Source organism: Vombatus ursinus, unplaced genomic scaffold (assembly GCF_900497805.2).
Source record: "Vombatus ursinus unplaced genomic scaffold, bare-nosed wombat genome assembly UNPS02014775.1, whole genome shotgun sequence".
In the NCBI taxonomy this organism is placed as follows: Eukaryota; Metazoa; Chordata; class Mammalia; order Diprotodontia; family Vombatidae; genus Vombatus; species Vombatus ursinus.
This window is the reverse complement of record NW_020954553.1, coordinates 9,734,265-9,756,891: the sequence shown is the minus strand read 5'-3', so window position 1 is coordinate 9,756,891 and position 22,627 is coordinate 9,734,265. Positions and strand designations below refer to the sequence as shown.

Sequence of the window (22,627 nt, the reverse complement as noted above, 5' to 3'; positions counted from 1 at the left end):
CCTCCCTGCTCTGACATTCTGGGTTCCAAGGCCCCTCCCAGCTCTGAGATTCTGTGTTCTAAGACCCCTCCCAGCTCTGACATTCTGGGTTCTAAGGTTTTTTCCAGAAACAATCACCTATGTTTCAAAGTCTCTCCTAGCTCCGATGCTAAGTGTGACCCTCTAACACAGACTTGGGGCTCAACAAGGTGAATTTCCTGGCCCTGCCCAAAGCCCTGCTGGATACACACAGTGTTTTTGCTTGTTTTTCACCTTGAAAAATGGACCCAAACATGCAGACCTCATGTATGTTATTCACTGCCCCCCTCCACACTGGTCCCAATACTGGTGGGTGTTTTGGAAGATTAAACTGGTACTTTGGGGAAGGTAGGACCAGGACACCAATGGCCATTAAAGTTTCCTCTTTCTCTCAGATGACGAACCCTGCCATTCAGAATGACTTCAGTTACTACAGAAGAACCATCAGCCGAAACCGCATTAATAACTTACAGGTGAGACAGTGAGCCAAGGATGGCAGAGAGAAAGTATGGCAGGGTCAGCTGGGGAAGGGAGTCATAGAATGAATTTTTGGAGACCTGCTGAGCTGTTAGGAAACTCAGAGAAGGACTGTGATGGCTCCATCTTAGCTCTGTCAGTTGTGGCAAGGTAACTTTGGACAAGTCCATTTCCCTCCCCAGGCCTGGTTTTCTCACCTGTAAAATGAGGGAGTTGGAGATAATCTCCAAGGTCTCTTATAATGCTGACATTCTATGTTCCAAGGCCCTTGAAAGCTGGGAAATTCTGTATTCTAAGGTTTCTTCCATTGATGACATTGTATGTTCTAAGGGCTCTCCCAGCTCTGACATTCTGTGTTCTAAGGGCCCTCCCAGCTCTGACATCCTGTGTTCTAAGGCCCTTCCCAACTCTGACATCCTGTGTCCTAAGGCCCCTCCTAAGTCTGCTATTCTTTGTTCTAAAGCCTCTTTCAGCTCTGATGTTTTGTGGTTCTAAGTCACAAAATGGACCCTGCACTCAGACCACCTAGCCACACCAGGTTATGCTTGGCTCCTTTCTCATTTGGACTGGCTGGACACAGCTTGATTGTTTGCCTTGGAGACAAAGCACTCTGAGCTACTGTGGAGGAATGGGGGGATGGGGGGCAGAAGTGGTGGATCTGGGTGGTCTCTCATCCCTAGACCAGTTTCGTGGTGTGACCTGCACCTAGCCCTTCCCCTTTTGGGTCTTGCAGCTAGATGCTGAGAGTGAAGTCAACAATGAAATGGCCAATCGAATGTCCCTCTTCTATGCAGAAGCCACTCCCATGCTCAAAACCCTAAGCAATGCAACCACCAAGTTTGTATCTGAGGTAAGAGCTCTGCTGCTTCAAGTGGAGGAAAGTCTGAAATCTCTGAACAAGAAGAAAGTCTTTGGAGTTGGGGAGGCCACTGAGGCAAGACCACAGGTTCTGGGGCGGTGGTACCTTGGGGAGCTGAGAGATCTTTCCCTGTCTCTTTTTGAAAGGTTTGGGACTCTGGTCTGAGCTTGAGTTGAAGTGTTTGTGGGAGGGAAAAAACCTTCCTTATTAAGAACATGAGGTGTTAATGTAAGTAAGGGTAAGGGAGTCCTCAATGGGGGTCTACCTAAAGACGATAAATAAACTTGTTTTTAAAAACTCCCAATTCCAATGATCCATCAACAGGCACACCCTCTCAGAGAGGAGTGAATAGTAAGACTGCCCAGTAGAGGCAGAGAAACAAGATGGTGGAATCAACAGGTTGGAAACACTGGAGGTGGTGAGAATGAGGCCAAGTCAACAAGGATTTCCTTAAGTGCCTATTGTGTGCCAGACACTGGACTAACCACTGGGGATACAAAGAAAGGCAAAAACAGTCCCTGTCCTCAGGATGTTTACAATCCAATGGATTCATTGCCTCTCTCCCAAGGAGGGAATGATTTCCACTGAGCAGGGAACCTACCTTTAGGGGTAGACCCAGCCTGGTGAAAGTATGGAACCCGAAGGGGGACAACTGTTTGGTGGGGAATAGGAGAGGGACACAAGTCAGGGGAGTGGCTGGGTCCTCTTTTCTCCTCCCAGAACAAGACACTCCCCATTGAGGACACTACAGACTGTCTTAGCACCATGGCCTGTGTCTGCCGGGTGATGTTGGAGACACCGTGAGTAGAACCAGTACCTAATCTCTCCACCCCAATCCTCCAACCTCCGTTAGCCTGGCCATCACAGTCAAGCGGGGCCCTCCAGGAGCCAAGAAGTACAAGATCTTTAGCAGAACCCACACCCCTATATCTGACTCTCGAGTGTCACTGAATTTCAGACTGTCCGAGTCAGATGGGACCTTAGAACCTAGAACATTCAAGCTAAAAAAGACTTCAGAATATAGAATGTCAGAACTGGCAGAAACCTTAGATCACTGAATATTAGAGCTAGAAGGAACCTTAGAACCTAGAACAGGTGGTACAGTAGATAAGAGTGTTGGACCTGGAGTCAGCAAGACCTGAGTTCAAATCTTGCCTTGAATATTTACTAGCTGTGTGATGCTAGGCAAATCATCCTCAGTCTCCTCTTCTATAAGATGAGGATAATAAGAATATACTTTATTCAGTTGTTGTGATGGCCCAATGAGAGAGTGTATTTAAGTGTTTTGCACACCTGAAAGCACTATATGAAAGTTAGTATTACTATTATAATTAATATATAACATTATATTATTTATATACAATATATTATTAATTGTATTACTATAAAACATATTACATAATATTATATTATTATTATGACTATTATAGCACTTAGACTGTTAAGACATAGCATATAGACTATGAGAATATTTTAGAATATGGAAACACTAGGCCACTGGGCATAGAACTATAGAGACAAAAAGGGCTTTCTGGTGGAACATAAGAGCTGGGAGATAACTGAGAAATCTCCAATCCTGTCCTTGTACAGATGGGAAAACTGAGGACGAGAGAGGAGAAGAAAGTTGTCGAAGGCCATAGCAAGAGTCATTGCCAGGCCAGGACTAGGCTCTGGGCTTCTCGCCTTCCAAGTCACTAGTTCTCATTTCTCCACTGCGACAGGGAGTACCGGAGCCGGTTCACCAGCACGGAGACTCTGCTGTTCTGTATGCGTGTCATGGTGGGCGTCATTATCCTCTACGACCATGTGCACCCCGTGGGGGCCTTTGCCAAGACATCCAAAATTGACGTGAGCTCTCCCGTGGCCCAGGATTCCAAGACGGAGGGCAGCAGGGGTGGGACAGGAGCCAAAGGGGATGACGTCAGTGGGTGGGGCCCTTAGGGATAGGGGCCACACTTGTTTGTTTGAGGCCTGAGAATTGGAGTGAAACAGTTGGTGTAGGGGGTGTGGCCTTGATTGGGCATCTCCCCTTCTCTGCCAGGGTCTGACTGTGTCACTGCTTGCCTCTTCAGATGAAAGGCTGTATTAAAGTGCTAAAGGATCAACCTTCCAACAGCACCGAGGGGCTTCTGAATGCACTGAGGTGAGTCTTGACCAGGCAAGCAGATGCTCCACTCCTGATGGGGATTGGGAATGAAATTCCCACTGAGCTCCCCACAAATCATGACACTTAAGGCACCTCTCCCCCTCCCCACGTACATGTGAAGTGCCCCAGAATAGCTCCTCCAGGTTTAAGATTCTCTCTGAGTCCACATGCACTCATTCTAGCTGACAGGCCCCCACCAGTGAGCTTATTTTTTTCTAGTCAACTAGAAGACACAGCAAAGGCATTTAATGAAATAGTAATGAAGGTTTACAACAGAGTAGCCCATCTTCTCCCCGTCTCATCACGCCCCCCAAGGGAGGGAATACAGGTCTGGTGAAAGGGGGTAGGGATGTCTGGAAAGGCAGGAGGAGACAATGGAATGAGCTCTGGACTAGGAACCAGGACAAGAGTCTGGTCTTGGCCGCTGTGTCACTAGAGACAAGTCCTCTCACCCTCTGGCACTGAATTTCCTCTATCTGTAAAAATGAGAGAATCAGCCTAAGGTCCCTCCCAGCTCTAAGATTCTGCAGGTCATGAGGACTGACTTCTTCCAACCTAGGAGAGGAGGAAACTGACGCTGGTAGAGATGAGACAGCATGGCCAGGCAAGAAACTTCACTCTCTCCCTCCTGGACCATATTGCCTGCTAGATTCTTGGAGAAGCTTTAAAGAAAGACTACGAAGGATAGCTAGGCAGCACAGCGGATAGAGCACTGGCCCTGGAGTCAGGAGGATCTGAGTTCAAATGCAACCTCAGACACATAACGCTTACTAGCTGTGTGACCCTGGGCAAGTCACTTAACCCCATTGCCTAGCCAAAAAAAGAGAGAGAGAGAGAAAGACTAGGATGGAGAGGTGGAAGGTACCACATGTACTCAAACATAACTCCCTCCAGGCTTTGGGATCAAGTGGAAAAAGGGAATAAGCATTTACAGAGCTATGTGCCAGACACTTTACAAATATTATCTCATTTGATCGTCACAACAACCCTGTGAGGTAGGCACTAAATAATATCCTCATTCTACAGTTAAGGAAACTGAGACAAACAGAGGTTAAGTGACTTGCCCAGGATCACACAGCTAGTAAGTGCCTGAGGTCACACTTGAACTCAGATCTTCCTGACTCCCAGGCCCAGCACTCTATCTACTATACCACCTAGATGCCAAGATTTGATATCAGAGTTCAGAAAATGCTGACAGGAGACAGGAGTTCAAATCACAGTTCTGATGCTCGCTACTCACATGACCTTGGGCAAGACCCTCCATCTCTTTGGACCTCAGTTTCCCCATCTGAAAAATGAATGGGTTGGACTCGATGGACTGTCACGTCCCTTCCGATTCTAAATCCTTTGACTCTATGATCTTGCCTCAGGTACACCACCAGGCACCTGAATGATGACACCACCTCCAAACAGGTCCGAGCCCTGCTGCAGTGAGGCGCTCCCAGGGAATAGGGTCCCGACTCCAAAGCTCCAGGCTCAACCTTGAACTTCAGCTGAATTTTAATGTTGCCATAATGTGAATATAAAAAAAAACAAAACCATGACCATATTTCTCATTTTATAAAGAAAGGGAAAAGTTTTAAAAAAACAAACACAAAAACAGTTCCCCTACCACCCCCTCCAGCTTCTCTTGACCATCTCCCCTCCTGCCTGTCTCCCCCAGTCTTGATCCCACTGAACTCCAGGGGTGGACAGCTGGCCCTCACCCCTTTCTTCCCATGAAGATGACATGACTAGTTTATGCCTGCCTTTCCAGGAAACTGAGATATGGTTGTCTGCCAGCCTCCACTTGGCCTTTCCCAGTTCCTCCTGGACCCATGATGGTGACTCCCGTGTTATAGAAAGCCTGGGTACTCTCTCAGATCTGGACTGGTACTGTCTGGGCCCTGGGCAGTGGACCTAGCAGGACTCTGGCCTTGAAGCTTTGGGACTCTGATCTGGGCTTGAGTTGAAGTGTTTGTGGGAGGGAAAAAACCTTCCTTATTAAGACTGTGAGATGTTCATGTAAATAAGGTAAGGGAGTCCTCAATGGGGGTCAACCTAAAGAACATAAATAACCTTGTCTTTACAAACTCCCACCGGGACTCCAAGGGAAATGGTTCAGCTACATCTTTTAGATTTTTAATATAAACTATTAAAATCACTCACTTGTTGCTTTGTACATTTTTGTCTGAAATAAAATGACATTTAATCTGTTCCTAGTGGAATGGGGGTAGCCTTTCCAAGCACATTTTCCATCAGCTGTGACACACGGAGGGACCTCCCTGTGGGTTGGTTAAGTGGGGAACGGTCCCTGAGAAAATAGGGAGTTGTTCCCAAAGAGCAAAGTGGGATGGCCCTTTGTGTTCTAGGTGATTCATTAATGTTGGGGGTTGGCAAGTCTAGCTCCTGGTTATTTCTTCTACCACAACTCATTCATACATTCCTTTCTACATTCAACAAATATTTACTATACTTTGCCATTAAATGGCTGCCATCAGGTAAACAGCAACATACAATCCTCAGAGTAATGTTTCTCAAGGTAGCACGTCAAGGACACCATCCACTTGCTTTTTCTTTTCATGAAACAAACAAACAAACAAACTATGAGTTCTTTTTTTATTTGTTTTTTTCTTTCTTAACCCCATAAATTTTTAATTAAAATAATAGCACGCTTTAATAAATAGCTGAATTTGACTTACAGACATTGTCCTTCTAAGCCAAGTTAAAGCAATACAGACTGGTGTTGACGCAGAAAACGCATTGATCAGTAGCCACTACTTCACTAAATTTGGTTTTATTTTCCACTGTGAGGAAAATCTTTACTTTTTTTCTCACCTCTCGTGCTATCCCGGGGCAGTTCATAGTTTCTAGTCACTTACTTGGCTGCTCCTCAGTATAAAGATTGTTAATTACCTTCATTTTTACTGTGAGCTTCCCGTCCCATTTACAGCTTTTTCTGCTTTCTAGGCACATTTAAAAATACCACTTAAAAAGAAACAAAACAGAATAAAAACAAAAACCCTGAACAATTTGCAGTGATTTCCTCCCCCTAACCACTTTCTCCTTCGCCCCTCCTCCCCAATCAGAAATAGTTACAAAGCGGCTCAGTTTGGAGACAGTGGGATGAACAAGACGACGCTGTTTTTCCTTCATAGTTATCACTTCTGGTAGCAATGTTTTCATGGACTCGACTTTCCCCTGTCTCATGCCTCCTCCACCATGGGAGGGAGACAGGATGGATATTAATCCCATTTCACAGATGAGTATATTAAGGCTCAGATGATTGAAGCAGACTGCCCAAAGTCACACAGTCAATCATGGGAGGACCTCTTCCAATTAGGTCTTGGATTTTGTTTTATCTGGGAGTTGGGGTGGAGTGGGGACGGGATTGGTGGTTGTGGTAGATCAGAGAAAGAGTACATCATGCTTTACTTGTCTTGAGCATCACCACCCTCCTCCCAAAATCTAGGAAAAATCTAGACTTCTCATGTGGTGTGATAGAAAGAATGCCGTACTGGGAGTCAAAGGATGAGTTCAAGGCTTGCCTCTGCCATTAGGTTGCAATGCTGTGCTCGGACAAATCACTTCTCTCTTGGCTACAGTTTCTTTATATATAAAATAAGGGGGTTACGTTGGATAAATGTAAGGTTCAGTTTCATTCAGCGCACATTCATTAAGGGTATACTAAATCAATCAGTTTATATGGGGATACAAAGGCAGGACAAGCTTTGTGGGACTGTGGTTTTGACTTTTCTCCTCAAAATTCAAGTAGATGGCTTAGGCAACTAGGGAAATGTCTTCATAATGCTATGGCTCATAAGCCCCCACAGGTGCCCTTCCTTCTCCCATACCCATGATATCAATTAGTCAACTAGACTTAATTCACTTTACTAAGTGAATTTTTTTATATTTACTAAGATGATAAAATAAATAGCCGGTTCAAAACATCCTCTGTGACTTTGTGACACACTCTTTCACAAGTACAAGCAGGGGAAAATGGGTTCAAGGTTAAAGGGTACCTGGGGCAAAGGGTCAACTCTTAGCTCTTAATTGCTGAAAATCCTTTTCTCCACTTCGAAGGGTACTCAGAAAATTCCCCTTAGGTACCATCTAGGTTGCTTTTTTGTAAAGCTGAATAGTTTTATTTTTCTGCCCAACTGCTTTCTAGTTTTCCCAGAAGTTGTCTCTTTAAAAAAAAAATTAGAATGAAATCTCTCTCCCCACTTGAGAATTTTTTTTAAAGATAAAAAAAAAATTTAAAGAGAAAACAAGATAAACAAAGCTTGTCACAAACATGTACAATCAAGCAGAACAAACTTCCACATATGTCACGTCCAAAAAAAGATATGCCTGAATTTGCACTATGAGTCCATCAGTTCTCTATCAGGAGGTGGGGGACATGTTTCATTTTGAGTTCTCTGGAGCCATGGTTGGTCATGTGTTGAACAGAGTTCCCAAGTCTTTCAAAGTTGTTGTGATTGTTTTAAACAATATTATTGTATGAATTGTTTGACTGGTTCTGCTCACTTCATTTTGCATCAGTTTATACAAGTTTTCCCACGTTTTTTCTGAAACCATCCCCTTTATCATTTCTTAACAGCACAGTAGTGTTCCATCACATTCATATACTGTTCAGCTATTCACCAATTGATGGGAACCCCTTCAGTTTCTAATACTTGCCAACATAAAAAAGAATTGTTATAAATATTTTTGTATATATGGGTCTTGTTTCTCTTTCTTTGATCTGATTGAGGTAGAGGAGACCTACTAGCAGTATGAATAAGGCAAAGGGCATGCTTAGTTTAATAGCTTTGGGGACATAGCTTCAAATTGCTCTGCAGAATGACTGGACCAGCTCACAGCTCCACCAACAGGGCAGTAGTGTACTTGTTTTCCCACATCCCTCCAATGCTTGCCAATGTTTACCCAAATCTAAAGGGTATGAGGTGCTACATAAGGTAGCTTTCTTCTTGGCTCCTTTGAGAGCCCTGGAAGCTGGTTTTTCTTAGTGTGGCTATTTTTGCCTAGGCTCAGTCGACTGTTCCAGGGATATTGCTAGGAAGTCCAAAATCTTCAGACCTTCTGAAGGTCACAGAGTCATCCTCTATCAGAGGAGTCTGAAGTTCCCTTCCTCCCTTCCTCCAACACCCCAAGTGATTCCCTCTTGGACACTTGCCAGGAACGGCTCTCTCCTGCCTTGCCACTGGAATCTCCTAGGTTCAGAACTGGTTTGCTAACTAAAATTTTTAATTAGCAAAAATTCATTCCTGCACAAGTTCTCTCTCTGTCTCTCTCCCCCTCCTCCACCTACAGCCCCTCCATGCCCCAATTGAGAAAGAAAAGCAAAACTCCTATAACAAATATGTATCATCAAACAAAACAAATTTCCTCACTGGCCATGCTAAAAAAAAAAAAAGCTTCATTATGTACTGAGTCCAGCTCTCTATCAAGAGGTGGGTATAATGTGAAATCCTTAATTTCATTACAGATGATTCTCTGGAATCATGGTTGGTCATTATGTTGATCAGAGTTCCTAAGTTTTTCAAAGTTGTTTGTTTTTACAACATTGTTGTCATTGTATACATTGTTCTGATCCTGCTCAATTCATTCTGTAACAGTTCATACAAGTTTTTCCAGGTTTCTCTGAAGCCATCCCCTTCATCATTTCTTACAGTACGATAGTATTGCATCACATCTATATACAACAACTTGTTCAACCATTTCTCTTTTGAAGGATACCCCTTTAGTTTCCAATTTTTTGCCAGCACAAAAAGAGCTATAAATATTTCTATACATCCTTAGAGATTGTTTAGCACTAATCCTTTTTTTAATCTTCTTTCCCTCTGCTTCTCCCCTTTCTGTCCTATTTCCTATTGAATGAAATGTATTTCTGTACCAATACATACATACCAATCTAGGTACATGTGCATTCTTCCTTCCTTTGACCAATTCAGATAAAAAAGAAGTTCAAGTGTCAGCCACTCCCCCCAAGTCTTTCTTCCTTTTTTGAACAGAATTCTATCTGCCCACCCCAATTATGTGAGATAATTTCCACTCATTTTCCTCTCCCTTCCCCCACCCTCTAGTATATTCCTCTTTTCCTCCCTTTCCTTTCTTTTAGTATCATAAAGATACACAGAACCCCTCCCAGGCCCTCTATCTAATTAGACTCCCTCAATGATCTCTGATGATAGTAAGGTTCAGAGATAACACAGGTATCATCTCATATGAGAATGTAAGAAGTTTATCTATCCTCATGGTTTTTCTACCCTTATGGTTTTTCACATTTACCTTTTTGTTTCTCTTGATTCCTGTGTTTGCACTTCAAAAAAAGCCATGCAGCTCTGGTTTTTTCATCAATGTTTGGAAGTCCTTTATTTCATCGAAAGTTTATTTTTCCCCCTCTAGGATTATATTCAGTTTTGCCAGATAAGTTACTCTTGATTGTAAGTGTATATCCTTTGCCTTTTGGAATATTGTATTCCAAGCTCTCTCTCTCTCTCTCATAGTGGCTCCTTAGTATTTGAATTCTTTCTTTCAGACTGCTTATAGTATTTTTACTTTGACCTGGAAGTTCTTGATTTTCGCTATGACGTTCCTGGGAGTTTTCATTTTGGGTTTTCTTTCAGGAGATAATCAGTAGGTTCTTTCTATTTCCACCTTGCCCTTGAATTCTAAGACATCTTGGTAATTTTCTTTAACTATCTCTTGAAATACAGTCTAGGCTTTCTTTTTTTTCTTCTGGTCATGACTTTCAATGAGCCTTAAATTTTTTCTCCTTGAACTGTTTTTCAGGTCATTTGTTTTTGCTATTAGATATCTTAAATTTTATTTTTTTCCCTTGGTTTTTTAACTTTTAAAAAATATTTCTTGCTGTCTCACTGAGAAGTCATTGGCTTCTCTTTGTTCCATTCTAATTTTCAAGGAGTTTGTTACTTGGGCAAGGTTGTATACTTCCTATGCCAAGCTGTTAACTCCTCTACCAATTCTTTCCTCCATAGCTCTCACTTTTTTTCTGTTTCTTCAAGCATTCTCATTTATTTTTTTTTAAAGCACTTTTAAATTCTTGTTTCATCACTTCCAGGAATTCCAGTTGAATCTGTGCTGTGGCTGTGTTTTTGAGATTTTGCTTGTAGATGTTTTGGAATCAGCTTCTTCTTTTTTTATTTTCCTGAGTATCCCTGCAACCCTAATAGCTTTTTATGGTAGAATTATTTTTTGTTTGTTTGTTCATTCCTCCAGCCTCCTTCTTGATTTCACACTTTAGGTTAGGACCAGGCTCTGTGGCATTTCTGAAGGGAAGGTCTGGACTGGTTGCTTTGAGTATTGAATGTTGTGTTATTCCGAGATCTTGGACAATCCAAGTTAACAACCTGCAAGCTTTCAGTGCTTCCAAAGCTGTCTGATTCAGGACAAAGTCTGATCACTGTCCTCTGATCTGTGCACTGCAAGTTTCTGACTTTGGCTATGACATTCTCACCTGGGTTTAGTTCTAAGCAATAGACCCATGGGCTTGCCTCGTTTCAAGTTCCAGTAGACCATTGCTGGATTCAGCTACTACCAACCAAATGAGTAAACATTTATTAAGTGCCTACTATGTGCCAAGCACAGTGCTAAGCAGCCAACCAGAAAGTTCTGTTGGTTCAGAGTGATAAAACTGTTGATTTTCCTTAAGTTTGGGATTTATGCTCTGATTATATCTCTGTAACCTTCAGACTGGGCTGGAAGCTGGAACTGAGACTCTGGGCCACATACCTGCTGTTTGCTTCGGAACTTTCTCCTTGCTAAATACAAAGCCCAGGTCCTCAACCCGGAATGCCACCCTTGGAGCAGGTCACTCAGTCTGCCCTGGATCTATGTCCCACAACTGGATGGTAACAGAGCTGCCGGTTGGCCCCTGTCCCCACACCCTACACAAGTTTAGGCCCCTCTATGCTGGATGTGAGACCTCTTTTTACAAAGATACATAGCCTCTCTCTCTGCTGGAATGCTCCCCACTGTGTGCTCCTGGCTACATCCCATCCCCAAGGTCCACAGACCTCTATATCTGCTGTTTCCCCATGTCCCTGGACTTGAAAAATGACTTGTGATTTTTTTTCTTAGATTTTCCAATAGGATTTGGTCAGATGCATTTCCTAGATCTGTCTGAAGGAGTCTGGTGGTGGTGTGAGGGGAGTTCACTGTACTTCCTGCTACTGCACCATCTTGCCTCTGCCCCACAGTCTGCTATTTAATACAAAATCATGGCCTTGGTTTTTCCCCAATCCCAATGCAACTACAACCCATGTTCAGTGTTACTCCATTTCATCTAGTTGTTTTCAAGGACTTCTCACTCTTAGTCTAACACCCTGGACTTGGACTGATTCAATAACGATGTCTAGGCCTTGTTCACACTTGGTTTATGGCTGATTGATTTGTTCAGTGGCCCCATTCTCACCTGAGGTGATTGCTTGATTCAATGGGCCCTACACAAAGAAAGGTAACAATATTATCCCTGTCCTCAAGGAGCTGACATTCTAATACGTAATTAGGTACATACAAGATAGATATGTGTGTGTGTGTTCGTGGGGAGAGAGACAGAGACAGACACAAAGACAGAGAAAGCTAAATCTGGATTTGAACTCGGGTCTTCTTGACTCCACATCCAGGGCACAATTCACTGAGCCATCTAGCACGAATAAAGTACAAGAATATTGTTATGGTAGGAATTAGTCAGGTTACAAAGGGCTTTAGAAGTCAGAGGATTAAATGGAAGGCATTGTGCTAGAAACAGGTAGCTAGGTGGTGCAGCGGATAGAGCACTGGCCCTATAGTCAGGTAGATCCAAATTTAAATCCAGCCTTAGACACCAGCTAGCTGAGTGACCCAGGGCAAGTCACTTAACTTCTGTCTCTCAGCTTCCTCAACTGTAAAACGGGGATAATAACAGTACCAGCCTCCCAGGACCTGGTGAGGATCACGTGAGGTATTTGTAAAGTACTTAACACAGTGTAGGGGCTTAATAAATGGTTATTTCCTTCCTGCTGGTCTCCTCCCAGCTAGAACATTTTTCTTATTTAGGTATGGGTTGGATGCCAGGTCTCTCTAACTCAGATTCCATTAGGTTCTAAGGCTCCTCCCAGCTCTGACATTCTGTGTTCTAAAGCTTCCCTCAGCTCTGACATTCTCTAAGGGACCCCCCACCCCTGCCCCAGCTCTGACATTCTGTGTTCTAAGGCCCCTCCCAGCTCTGACACTCTGTGTTCTAAGGGCCCTCCCCACTCTGACATTCTCTAAGGGTCCCCCCCACCCCTGTCCCAGCTCTGACATTCTGTGTTCTAAGGCCCCTCCCAGCTCTGACACTCTGTGTTCCAAGGGCCCTCCCCCCTCTGACATTCTCTAAGGGTCCCCCCCCCACCTCTGTCCCAGCTCTGACATTCTGTGTTCTAAGGGCCCTCCCAGCTCTGACACTCTGTGTTCTAAGGACCCTCCCACCTTTGACATTCTCTAAGGGTCCCCCCCACCCCTGTCCCAGCTCTGACACTCCATGTTCTAAGGGCCCTCCCAGCTCTGACATGCTGTGTTCTAAGGTCCCTCCCAGCTCTGACATGCTGTGTTCTAAAGGCCCTTCCAGCTCTGATATTCTGTGTTCTAAGGCCCTCCCAGCTCTGACATCCTGTGTTCTAAGGGCCCTCCCAGCTCTGACATCCTGTCTACTAAGGGCCCTCCCCGCTTTACATCTTATGTTTTGATTATAATCCTAGGTTACATAAGGCGGCTTCTTCCTCCCCTTCTGGGGGGAGGGTGGGGGTGGGGGCTGACTGGACGGTGGGAGAGGTTCTTAGGGCAGCTTAGTCCTACAGCACAGATAGGGGAGAGTGAATTTATTGGTGAACGTGTGCATATCTGCATGGGCAGCTCAGGCCCACTAGGGGGCAGAGTGAGCCCGTGGGAGCCAGGGCCCTCCAGCATCTCAGGTTCCACCTCCAGAGAAAAACCTCCCTGTGGAGCTATGTGCGGAGCCCACTGGGCACCAAGCCCTCCAGCCACACAGCCACGGGTCACTGAGGGCTGAACTGGGTGGCTCTCATCGAGTCCTAATACTTCCATAGCACAGATGGGGAAACTGAGGCACAGAAGGGGCGAAGGAGGCTGGCTCTTCTCACTCACAAAACCCTTGCACGGAGAAATGTGTAGCAAGAGCCTTTCCCACGCCACCCTTCACAGGGTCGTAGATTTAGGGTTGGAAGGGACTTTAGAGATCATTAAGTCTTACACCATTTTACAGATGAACAAACTGAGGTGACTTGCCCAGACTTACACAGCCAGTGACTACACATTTATTGCTCTTTCCACTTCTCTCTTTCTCAGGGTCAGAGATCGAGGGAAGCTAGGTAGCAAATCAGATAGGGGAGGGAGCCTGGAGTCAGGAATACTCACTTTCCTGAATTCAAATCCAGCCTCAGACACTTACTAGTTGTGTGACCCTGGGCAAGTTACTTAACCTTGTTTGCCTCATTCTCCTCACCTGTAAAATGAGCTGGAGAAGGAAATGGCAAACCACTCCAGTATTTGCCCAAAAAAAACTCAAATGGACTCATGTGGAGTTGGATGTGACTGAACAACTCCTTCATTTTACAAATGAAGAAACTGAAGACCAGGGAGATTTAAGTGATTTGTCCAAGACAGCAGCCCTTAAATCTAGGTCCTTTAACTCCAAAAGGGAAAAAAAAAAATGAAGACTGCTCATATAGGTATAATGTTGTTATTCAATTGTGTCTCTTTGTGACCCCACTGGGGTTTTCCTGGCAGAGATACTGGAGTGGTTTGCCATTTCCTTCTCCAGCTCATTTTACAGGAGTAAACTGAGGCAAATAGGGTTAAATGACTTGCCGAGGGTCACACAGCTAGTCAGTGTCTAAGACTGGATCTGAACTCAGGTCTTCCTGACTCTAGACCCGGCACCACCTAGCCACCCCATCTGCAGAGCACTTCAAAGGTTTCTCTCCCTTCCTTTGGGAAGGCAGATTGCATCAATCCACCCCTTGAGGATCTGAGAACACTCCATCAGCTCTGATGACCAGCTCCAGCCTGGATGGGCAGGCACACACACTCCACTCACTGGGTTAGGTTCTGGGCATTCTTGCAGGTTGTCCCCCAAAGCTGGCTCCTTCCAAGCCCCAGCTAAAGTCCCACCTTCCACAGAAACCTTTCCCAATCCCTCTTATTGCTAGTTTCTTCCCTTTATTATTTCCAATTTACTTAAGATGTGGGCAGGGCCTATCTTAAGTATCTGGCACATAGGCTAATAAATGCTTATCGACTGATCTGGCTGTGGCTTAGGGATCACCCTAGGCCTGGTGAGCCCCACAGAAGCTGGTCCTGACCTGCCCCAGCAGATGCCAGAGGCAGCAATGTCAAGGGCAAGAAGTGGGGGCTGGCCTGGGGCCCTCCAGCTCTCAGGGAGAGCAGTATCCCCAGGATGACTAGCGTAGGTGAGACTACTGGGTCTTGGACAGGAACGAGAAATTTCCTGAATTTTACACCTAAAAACTAGGGATTCCACATCCAACCAAAGTGCTACTGGTCTGAGGACCTTTGATTCCTGGCTCCTAGTCTCCTGAATCAGCTCTCCCAAGAACCCTGCTTAGAGAGTCTGGGAGTCAGGAGGGCAGTGGTACATGTGATGGCTTTCCTCACATCCACTGTATAAAGTAAGTCATTCAAGTATCATTATTTCCATTTCACACATGAGGGAGCAGGGGCTAGAGAGGTCAGACTTGACCAAGGTCACACAGTAAGAGTCTGGGCCAGCACTCAAACATGTCTCCTGATTCCAACACCAAGGCTCAGTTTACAAAGTGCTTTTCTCCCAATCATTCTGTGGAGACTGGATAGGTAATGTTATTCTCATTTTACAGATGGGAAAACTAAGCCTCAAAGAGAAGAAGTGACTTGCCCAAGGTCATACCCTAGACCAGTGAGGGGAAGACCTAGGATTCAGATCCAGGTTTTCCAAACCCAAGGTTTTTTCCTCTACTCCACCATGTGTACATGTACAAAGTGTACAGAAAAACCACACCCAATGGGTATCTCCCTGGATTAGGAGATTGCCTAAAGTAGACTTTTTCCTTTCAGATAAAAAGCAGCTTTTGGGGTTAGCCTTCAGGTAATTCATGTCTCTTCCTGTTCCATTTTTTAGGCCTTGTTACCTAACAGTTGCCCAACCAGAGGCTACTTCTTAAAGTAATGAGTTCCCCATTACTAGAGGTGTTCACACAGAGACTGGAAAGCCATTTATCCCACAAATGGCCTAAGGAGGAGTTACTAATCTTTTTGGTATCATGGACCCCTGAGCCTTCTAGTGAAACCTATAGACCTCCTCTCAGAATCATGCATAAAATTAACTGCATAAAATACATAGGATTACAAAAGAAACCAATTATACTGAAAGTTACTTGAAAAAAAATTTTAAGTTCTTAGACTCCAGGTTAAGAATCCCTGCTAGAGGTATGGTTTCTGTGGTTCCTTCCTATGAAAGGAGGATATCAGTCAGTCAACAAACATTTACCAAGCACCTACTTACAATATACCTGGTACATTACTAACCATTTGGGGAACAAAGGACCAAGGCAGGTCCTGCCCTCAGGCAGATCACAGTTTAATGGGGGAGATAACATTCAAATGTAACTGCACAAACAAGCGGTTTATTGGAGAAAATGGACATAATGAGGGAAGGCACTAAAATGAATGGGGGTTGGGAAAGGTGGAATCTTAGGTGCAACTTGAAGGAAGACAGGAGGGACAGATGACTAGAGAGTGCATTCCAGAGATAGGGGACAGCAGTGAAATCCCTGGAGATAAGAAATGGATTGGGGGGGAGAACTACAGGACAGACAGAGACAGAGAGACAGAAACAGAGTGTGTGTAGCGGAGAGGAACCAAGTTATGAAAGGCTTTGAATTTCAGAGGATTTTCCATTGGATTCTGGAGTTTACAGGGAAACTACTGGAGTTTATGGAGAATGGCCTGGAGTAGGGAGAGACTTGTGGCAGGAAGGCTATTGCAATAGTCCAGCCAGGGGGCACAAGGGCCTGCACCAGGGGCAGCGTCCAAGAAGGGGGCATATAGTGGGGAGTTAAAAGTTAAAAAAACAGACCTTGGCAAACAACTGGACATGGGGGTGGTGGGAGGTAGTGTTTAAAGTTTTAGTTGAAGAGGTATCGATACCTAGGTCGAAAGCCCAGTTGACTGGTAAGATGGCAGGACTCTCAACAGTAATACAGAAGTTTTGAAGAGAGGAGGGTCTGGGGTGAAAGATGAGTTCGGTTTTAGACAAGTTGAGTTTAATACATCTACAATACATCCAGTCTGAGATGTCCAACAGGTAGTTGGAGATGTAAGACTGGAGGTCAGCAGACAGGTTAGGGCTCAGTAAGTAGATTTGAAAATCATCAGCACAGATATGATCATTGAACCCATGGGAGCTGCTATTACCAACTGCAATAGTATAAAGGCAGGACAGAGGAGGGCCCAGCACGGTTATCCAGCATGACCTGGCTGGTTTCAGGTAGGAGGGGAAGCAGGGGAGAGGGTGTCCTGAAAACCTAGAGAGAGAAGTCTGAAGGATGACAGGGTGATCCACGAGGTCAAAGGCCAAGGATCCAGAGAAGGCCTTTGATGATGCAATTAGATCATTTCGACCTTGCAGAGCAGTTTTGGTTGCACCATGATGTTGAAAGCCAGGGCGTAGAATTAAGAGTTGAGGGAAGTGGAGGCACCCACTGCAGACGGCCTTCTAGCAGATGATCTGTCTGTAACGTACCTACAAAGAAAACTGCCCACTGTCTACAGCATTTTAAGGTTTACAAGGTGCTTCCTCACAACTCTGTACCAGAGGTAGTGAGAACATCCTTATTTTATAGGTAAGAAAACAGGCTGATGATTTCCCCAAAGGCACACTTACACCTAGTACAGGGGTCTTCTGATTTGAAAGGTCAGCTCTTTGTACTACATTGGGCTAAGCTCCCCAGAAGGTGCTGGGCCCTAGGGATGGGTACAATCCCCAGGTAAGTTCTTGGCCAAGGGGCCTTTTCCCCATTCAAGTTTAGTCTGTATGCACTGATAGGAAAAAAAAAAAAAGGCAGTTAGGTATGCTGAAAAGAACACTAGATTTAGTCAGTTCTGGGTTCGAATCCCAGTTGTCTTTCTTTCCATCCACAGTGCTTATTTAGCACAGTCTCAGGACATAGCAGGGACTTAACAAATTTTTGCTGCTGACTGATGTGGGCAGATCATTCAAGTTCTCTGGGTCTGTTTCCTTAGTTGCAAAAATGAGTCTCGGATTAGGTGATCTCCGAGGTTTGCCTAGCTCTAAAATCTACATTCCTGCGAAATCCCAACACAAGCTGTGACCTCATACAAGTCACTGAAGCTCGTGGGCCTCAGTTTCCTCATCGGTAAAACGAAGGGGTTGAACAAGAGGGCCTTTGAAATCTCTCCAAAGATCTAAAGCCCATGATGCCTATCACAGGCAGGTCACTTCCTGCTGCACCTGCCTCTTCATCTGCAAAGCGCGGACACTCCTCCCACCCCCTTCTTCCTCACAGGGCTGCAGCCAGTTCGGTGCTCTGGAAGTCATGAAATGCAGCAGAAACGTGGCTTGCTCTGATCCACACCTCTCCCGGCCCGCCGGGTTCGGCCTCCTCCTTGCAGCTCTGCAGCTGAGCGGGGCCCCATCACAGCGCAGGCAGCAGGCAGAGGAGCCTCAGGGGAGGCAGGGGAGGAGAGGGGACGGGAGGGGAGTGGAGGGAGGTCCCGGAGTTCTCTGGTTACTGTGGGCTGGGCCCCACGCCAGGCACCCGCCGGGGAGTGGTCAAGCTCGAGCCCCTGAACGGGAGGCTCCCAGTTTGCCGCCAAGCCCTCTGACCCGCCGCCCGGGCCGCGGTGAGTTCCCGCGCTTCCTCCTCAGAGCCCGCCAGGAATCAGAAGCGGCTGCCAGGAGGCTCCAGGGAGCTGCCTCTGCCCCTCTGGCGGCCAGCGAGGGTTCAGCCTGCTGCCAAACTCTAAAGCCACCCTGGCAGAACTGACCCAGGATAAGATCATGACGGTGTGGAAAGACCACCAGACTTAAGCCCGGAAGACCAGCCCGAGTCCTTGGCACAGCCCCTTCCTAACTTAGGCAGACTTGGGCAAGTCTGTTCCGAGCCTTCTCCCTATCTGGAAAAGCAGGGCTTGGAGAGGAATTCTCAGCCCCTTGACAAGTCCAATGATCTGTGAATAGGTGGGGGCTCTTCCCCATGTCTTGGGAATAACAGCAGTGGTGGCTTCATGGGACAGCAAATAATCCCCTCCTGGAGGAAAGACTAGGGGTGGGAGCCAGGAACTCCAGGTCTGGGTCCTTCAGCCCTGCCACTCACCCCACGACAGGGGCAATTCCCTTAGAGGGACCCATTGTTGAGTTTGGTTTCTCGGTTTCTCCATCGATCAAATACAGACTATTGCCCTCACCAGGCTGCTGAGAGGATCATATGAGAAAGTGCTTTTTTTTTTCTCTTACAGGCAATTAGGGTTAAGTGACTTGCCCAGGGTCACAGAGCTAGTAAGTGTCAAATGTTTGGTCTGAGGCCGCATTTGAACTCAGGTCCTCCTGACTCTGCTCTATCTCTGATGGTGCTCTATCCATTGCGCCACCTAGCTGCGTTGAGAAAGTGCTTTCAAACCAGAAATGCCACCTCCTCCAAGAGGCCTTCCCTGATCTGCTTGCTTCCTTCCTAGTTACCAGTCCCTCCAAATCTCAACTCTCATGCAGTTATTACAGACTCATAAACTTAAAACTGACCTCAGGGGCTGGAGGGAACTGGGGTCCAAGTTGGTCGTCATTTGTCTGAGGTCACACAGGCACTGACAGAGCTGGGACTTGAACCCAGGTCCCAGGACCCCCAAATCCAGCACTTTCCATGACAACAGGATCCTATATAGTAACCTGGGTCTTATTTTCCTACTAAACTTTTTATCTTTTCTAGGAGTTGCACAAATGGTTTCCACACAGGCGCAGAAGATGGCTATTAATCACAACCATCCCTTGAAGGGAGGAGAGAGGCAGGAATCTGGGGAAAAGGGAGAGAAAGTAAGGGTTCCTTAGGTGGAGTTAGATGAACATGTTGTTACCTGAGGAGTATGTTTAGGAAAAAAACAAACCAAAAAAACAAGGACCCGGATTTGAATTCCAGCTCTGTCACTTACTAGCTGTGTGACCTTAGGTAAGTCCCTCCCCTAATTTGTTTTTTCTTCTCTGAGGGGAAAAAGGGCACTTGACTAGATAATTCCTAAGGCTCCTTCTAGCTTAAATCTCATATCCTCTGACTCTCAGATCTGTTAGGGAAAGGAAGCTCCATCTGTTCCCAAAATTTGGTCACCAATCCAAAGTCCTGTGGCTCTGCTGCCATATGGGTACCTCATTCCACATCCTATAATGGGTGTGGGGCTGGGAATGCTCTAGACCAGTGTGTACCACACCATGTTTACCCTGGTGGGGCTGGCAAACAGCACCCAGAAGGCGTGCCCTTTTCAGGAGGCCCCATCATGCATCTTACTGCCACCTCAAGGCACTGCTCCCAAAAGGAAGTGATAGACAGGGCTGGAAGATGAAATTTGCCTATTTACCAGCACCTGCAGATCCAGCTTCCTCCTACTGGCTGAGCCCCACTAACAGGGCAAGTCTGAGCAGAGAGAGATGGGGTTGGGTTCTGTACCTGAAGATGTCTCAGAAAGCCCCTCCCAACAGCTGGACTAGATCCTCCCCTGCTACATTTTTGACCCACGGGCCCTGTCTCTACCTTCTCCCTTCCCCTACCCCCAATCACACGTTGTTAAAAGAAACAAGGAAAACAAGGGATCGGTCCTTTTCTTTGTTGCTTCCTACCTTTAGGCTCTAATCTACTCTGGTTCTACTCTGATAAAGTAGAAAGAGCACTGCATTTGCAGCCAAGTGAGCTGGGGTTGAATCCTAACTCTACGTAATTGCTTGGGACTTGAGGCAAGTCACTTCAACTCTCTGGGTCTAGTTTTCTCATGTGTAGAAGGCCATTCGACATTAGGACCTCCAGAAATGACCCCCTTGGAACTCCTCCTCCCTCGCGGAAAGCTGATTGTTGAGAAATTCTTTGACAACTAGCCAAGATCTGCCTTTCCGCAACTTGGGACAAAAGATTTGGAGGAAGTAGAGAGTTCCTCTGATCAAACCTGTTCATTTATAGCATCTCATACTAGGTTCGAGCCGACTCCAAAACCCAGCGCTCCTTCCAGCCACACCATTCAGGCCTTGCCATGCTTTCTGAGGCTAAAAAGGACAAGCCTTGAGATTTCTGAGGGCAGTGAGTGATCACTGCCCACTCCCCCAACGTCTTTCAAAATTACACTGATCCGTGTGATTTATTCACATGGGTGTAGCCCCTCTTCATCCTACGTGACAACTCCTGTGCTTGTCCTCCCACAAATCTTCCTTACAAAGTTTATCCTCTCCATGTGGAAAACACCTTCCTCTCTCTCTCCTGATGTTGCCTACAGGCTGGCCATATACCTTCCCCGCTGACGCCCTTTATACAGACTTTCCTGAGTAATTCTCCATTGTTAATAAGATGCAGCTCACTCAGACCCACCACTGGCCTCTCTCTGGGCAACCACCACCTCAATTCTTCAAACACTTCAGAGTTCCATGGCATGGAGCCCCACCTCAGCGATGGAAGAATTGTTGTTGTTGTCCTTCATTCCTGAAGAGGACCAACATGACATCACTGTGATGGAGTCAAGTCACGGTGTGTCCAACTGGGGCTGATCAGACCAATCCACGCTCGGCATGCTCTACCACAGGTCGGGCACAAGTAGTCCGTATGAACCTTTGGGGTGGATTCATACTGATCTTAGGAAGAAGGAACTTTATTTCAGAGAAAAGCTTGGGGTCATTAAAAGTACCACATGACTTTTCAAAGGCAAATTTGGGGAAATTTCTTTTTCAGCCTGTTCACCTCTTTCTCCTCGATTCTGGGCTCAGATTGTTGTCCATCTATAGTGACTGTACAAGAACATGTGTACTATTCGACCAGCTCGATGGCCAAATGCATTTCTAGTCTGGACAACAGGCATTCTTCACTAACTTGGTTTTTTTTTGGGTGAATGGTTAGGCCAAGCCATTTTATGTGATTACAGGCCTCATTCAGGAAGCTCTGCAATGTTCTGGGGCTGGATGCAATTAGCACAAGGTCATCTGCAAACAGGAGAATTTGGAGGACTTTACCACCTATTGGAAATCCTTCTTTCATTTGGACACTACACTAGGCATCATCCACAGCAGTGGCAAATAGCCTTGGCAGGCACCCATCTTCCTGATTTATGCCTCATTTAACATTAACAGTCAGAGCAAAAAGGTTTGTTTCGCTGCTGTAATATCTTTCAAGGAGTATTGCATGACTCTGACATTCCTTGCTGGAATAGAACCTTCTCTATCTTTCAGAAAGGTAGCACTTTGCACTACTGAATCAAAACCCTTTGTATAGTCAAAATTAAAAAAAAAAAAAGGATCTTATATTTTCTGAACCTTTCGGTCATCAACTATGTGACCATACAGATATCTATCACTTGCTACAGACAGCCTGTTCCCTTCTCACACATTCACCAACAATGTCCTTTGTTTTCTTTAGTGACATTTCTATTTCCTCATCAATACAGTGGCGATTGTGATGTCCAAATGTAATGGCTTCACTGACATGGATGGGAAGTTTATTACCATTTTTCATGTTTGTAGCTGTTTTTTCAGTTAATGCTCCTCTGTATGATCTTTAGATTAGATGGTTTTCTGGCCATGACATTTGGAAATTTCCTACCTCTACCATTCTTCCGTTTTATGAAGCAATACTGCTCATAATTCCCTGCCATCTTACTCTGTAAAATTTTGCCAACAAATTTATATTCTAAACTGGGATTGCTTGGGGCTGCCAGCTTTCTTCACTTAGGTAAAGAGATGGCTGTTTACATGCTGGGGTGGCCTCTAGGCCCTTCTGGTCTTCTGGTAATCTATCTATTCAACTTCCTTAGGCAAGAGTGATAGGCTAAGAAAGTCTATGTCAATGTTTGTTCTCTTATCCATTTCCCATTTTCTGGCATCAGTA

The 22,627-nt window shown here is 45.5% G+C and overlaps 1 protein-coding gene across 3 annotated transcripts in view; it reads left to right on the top strand.

The window, feature by feature from the left end:
- The window catches only part of LOC114044717 (protein FAM49A-like), a 14,586-nt gene extending 8,939 nt beyond the window's left edge, over positions 1–5,647 (top strand). For all 3 annotated transcript variants that reach the window (XM_027864343.1, XM_027864342.1, XM_027864341.1), the window contains exons 6-11: positions 414–491; positions 1,229–1,345; positions 2,075–2,154; positions 3,076–3,202; positions 3,427–3,497; positions 4,871–5,647. In XM_027864343.1, coding sequence (XP_027720144.1) covers positions 414–491; positions 1,229–1,345; positions 2,075–2,154; positions 3,076–3,202; positions 3,427–3,497; positions 4,871–4,934 — 537 coding nt within the window. In that variant the 3' untranslated portion in view covers positions 4,935–5,647. The remainder of the gene's footprint in view (positions 1–413; positions 492–1,228; positions 1,346–2,074; positions 2,155–3,075; positions 3,203–3,426; positions 3,498–4,870) is intronic.
- Positions 5,648–22,627: the final 16,980 nt, after the last annotated feature.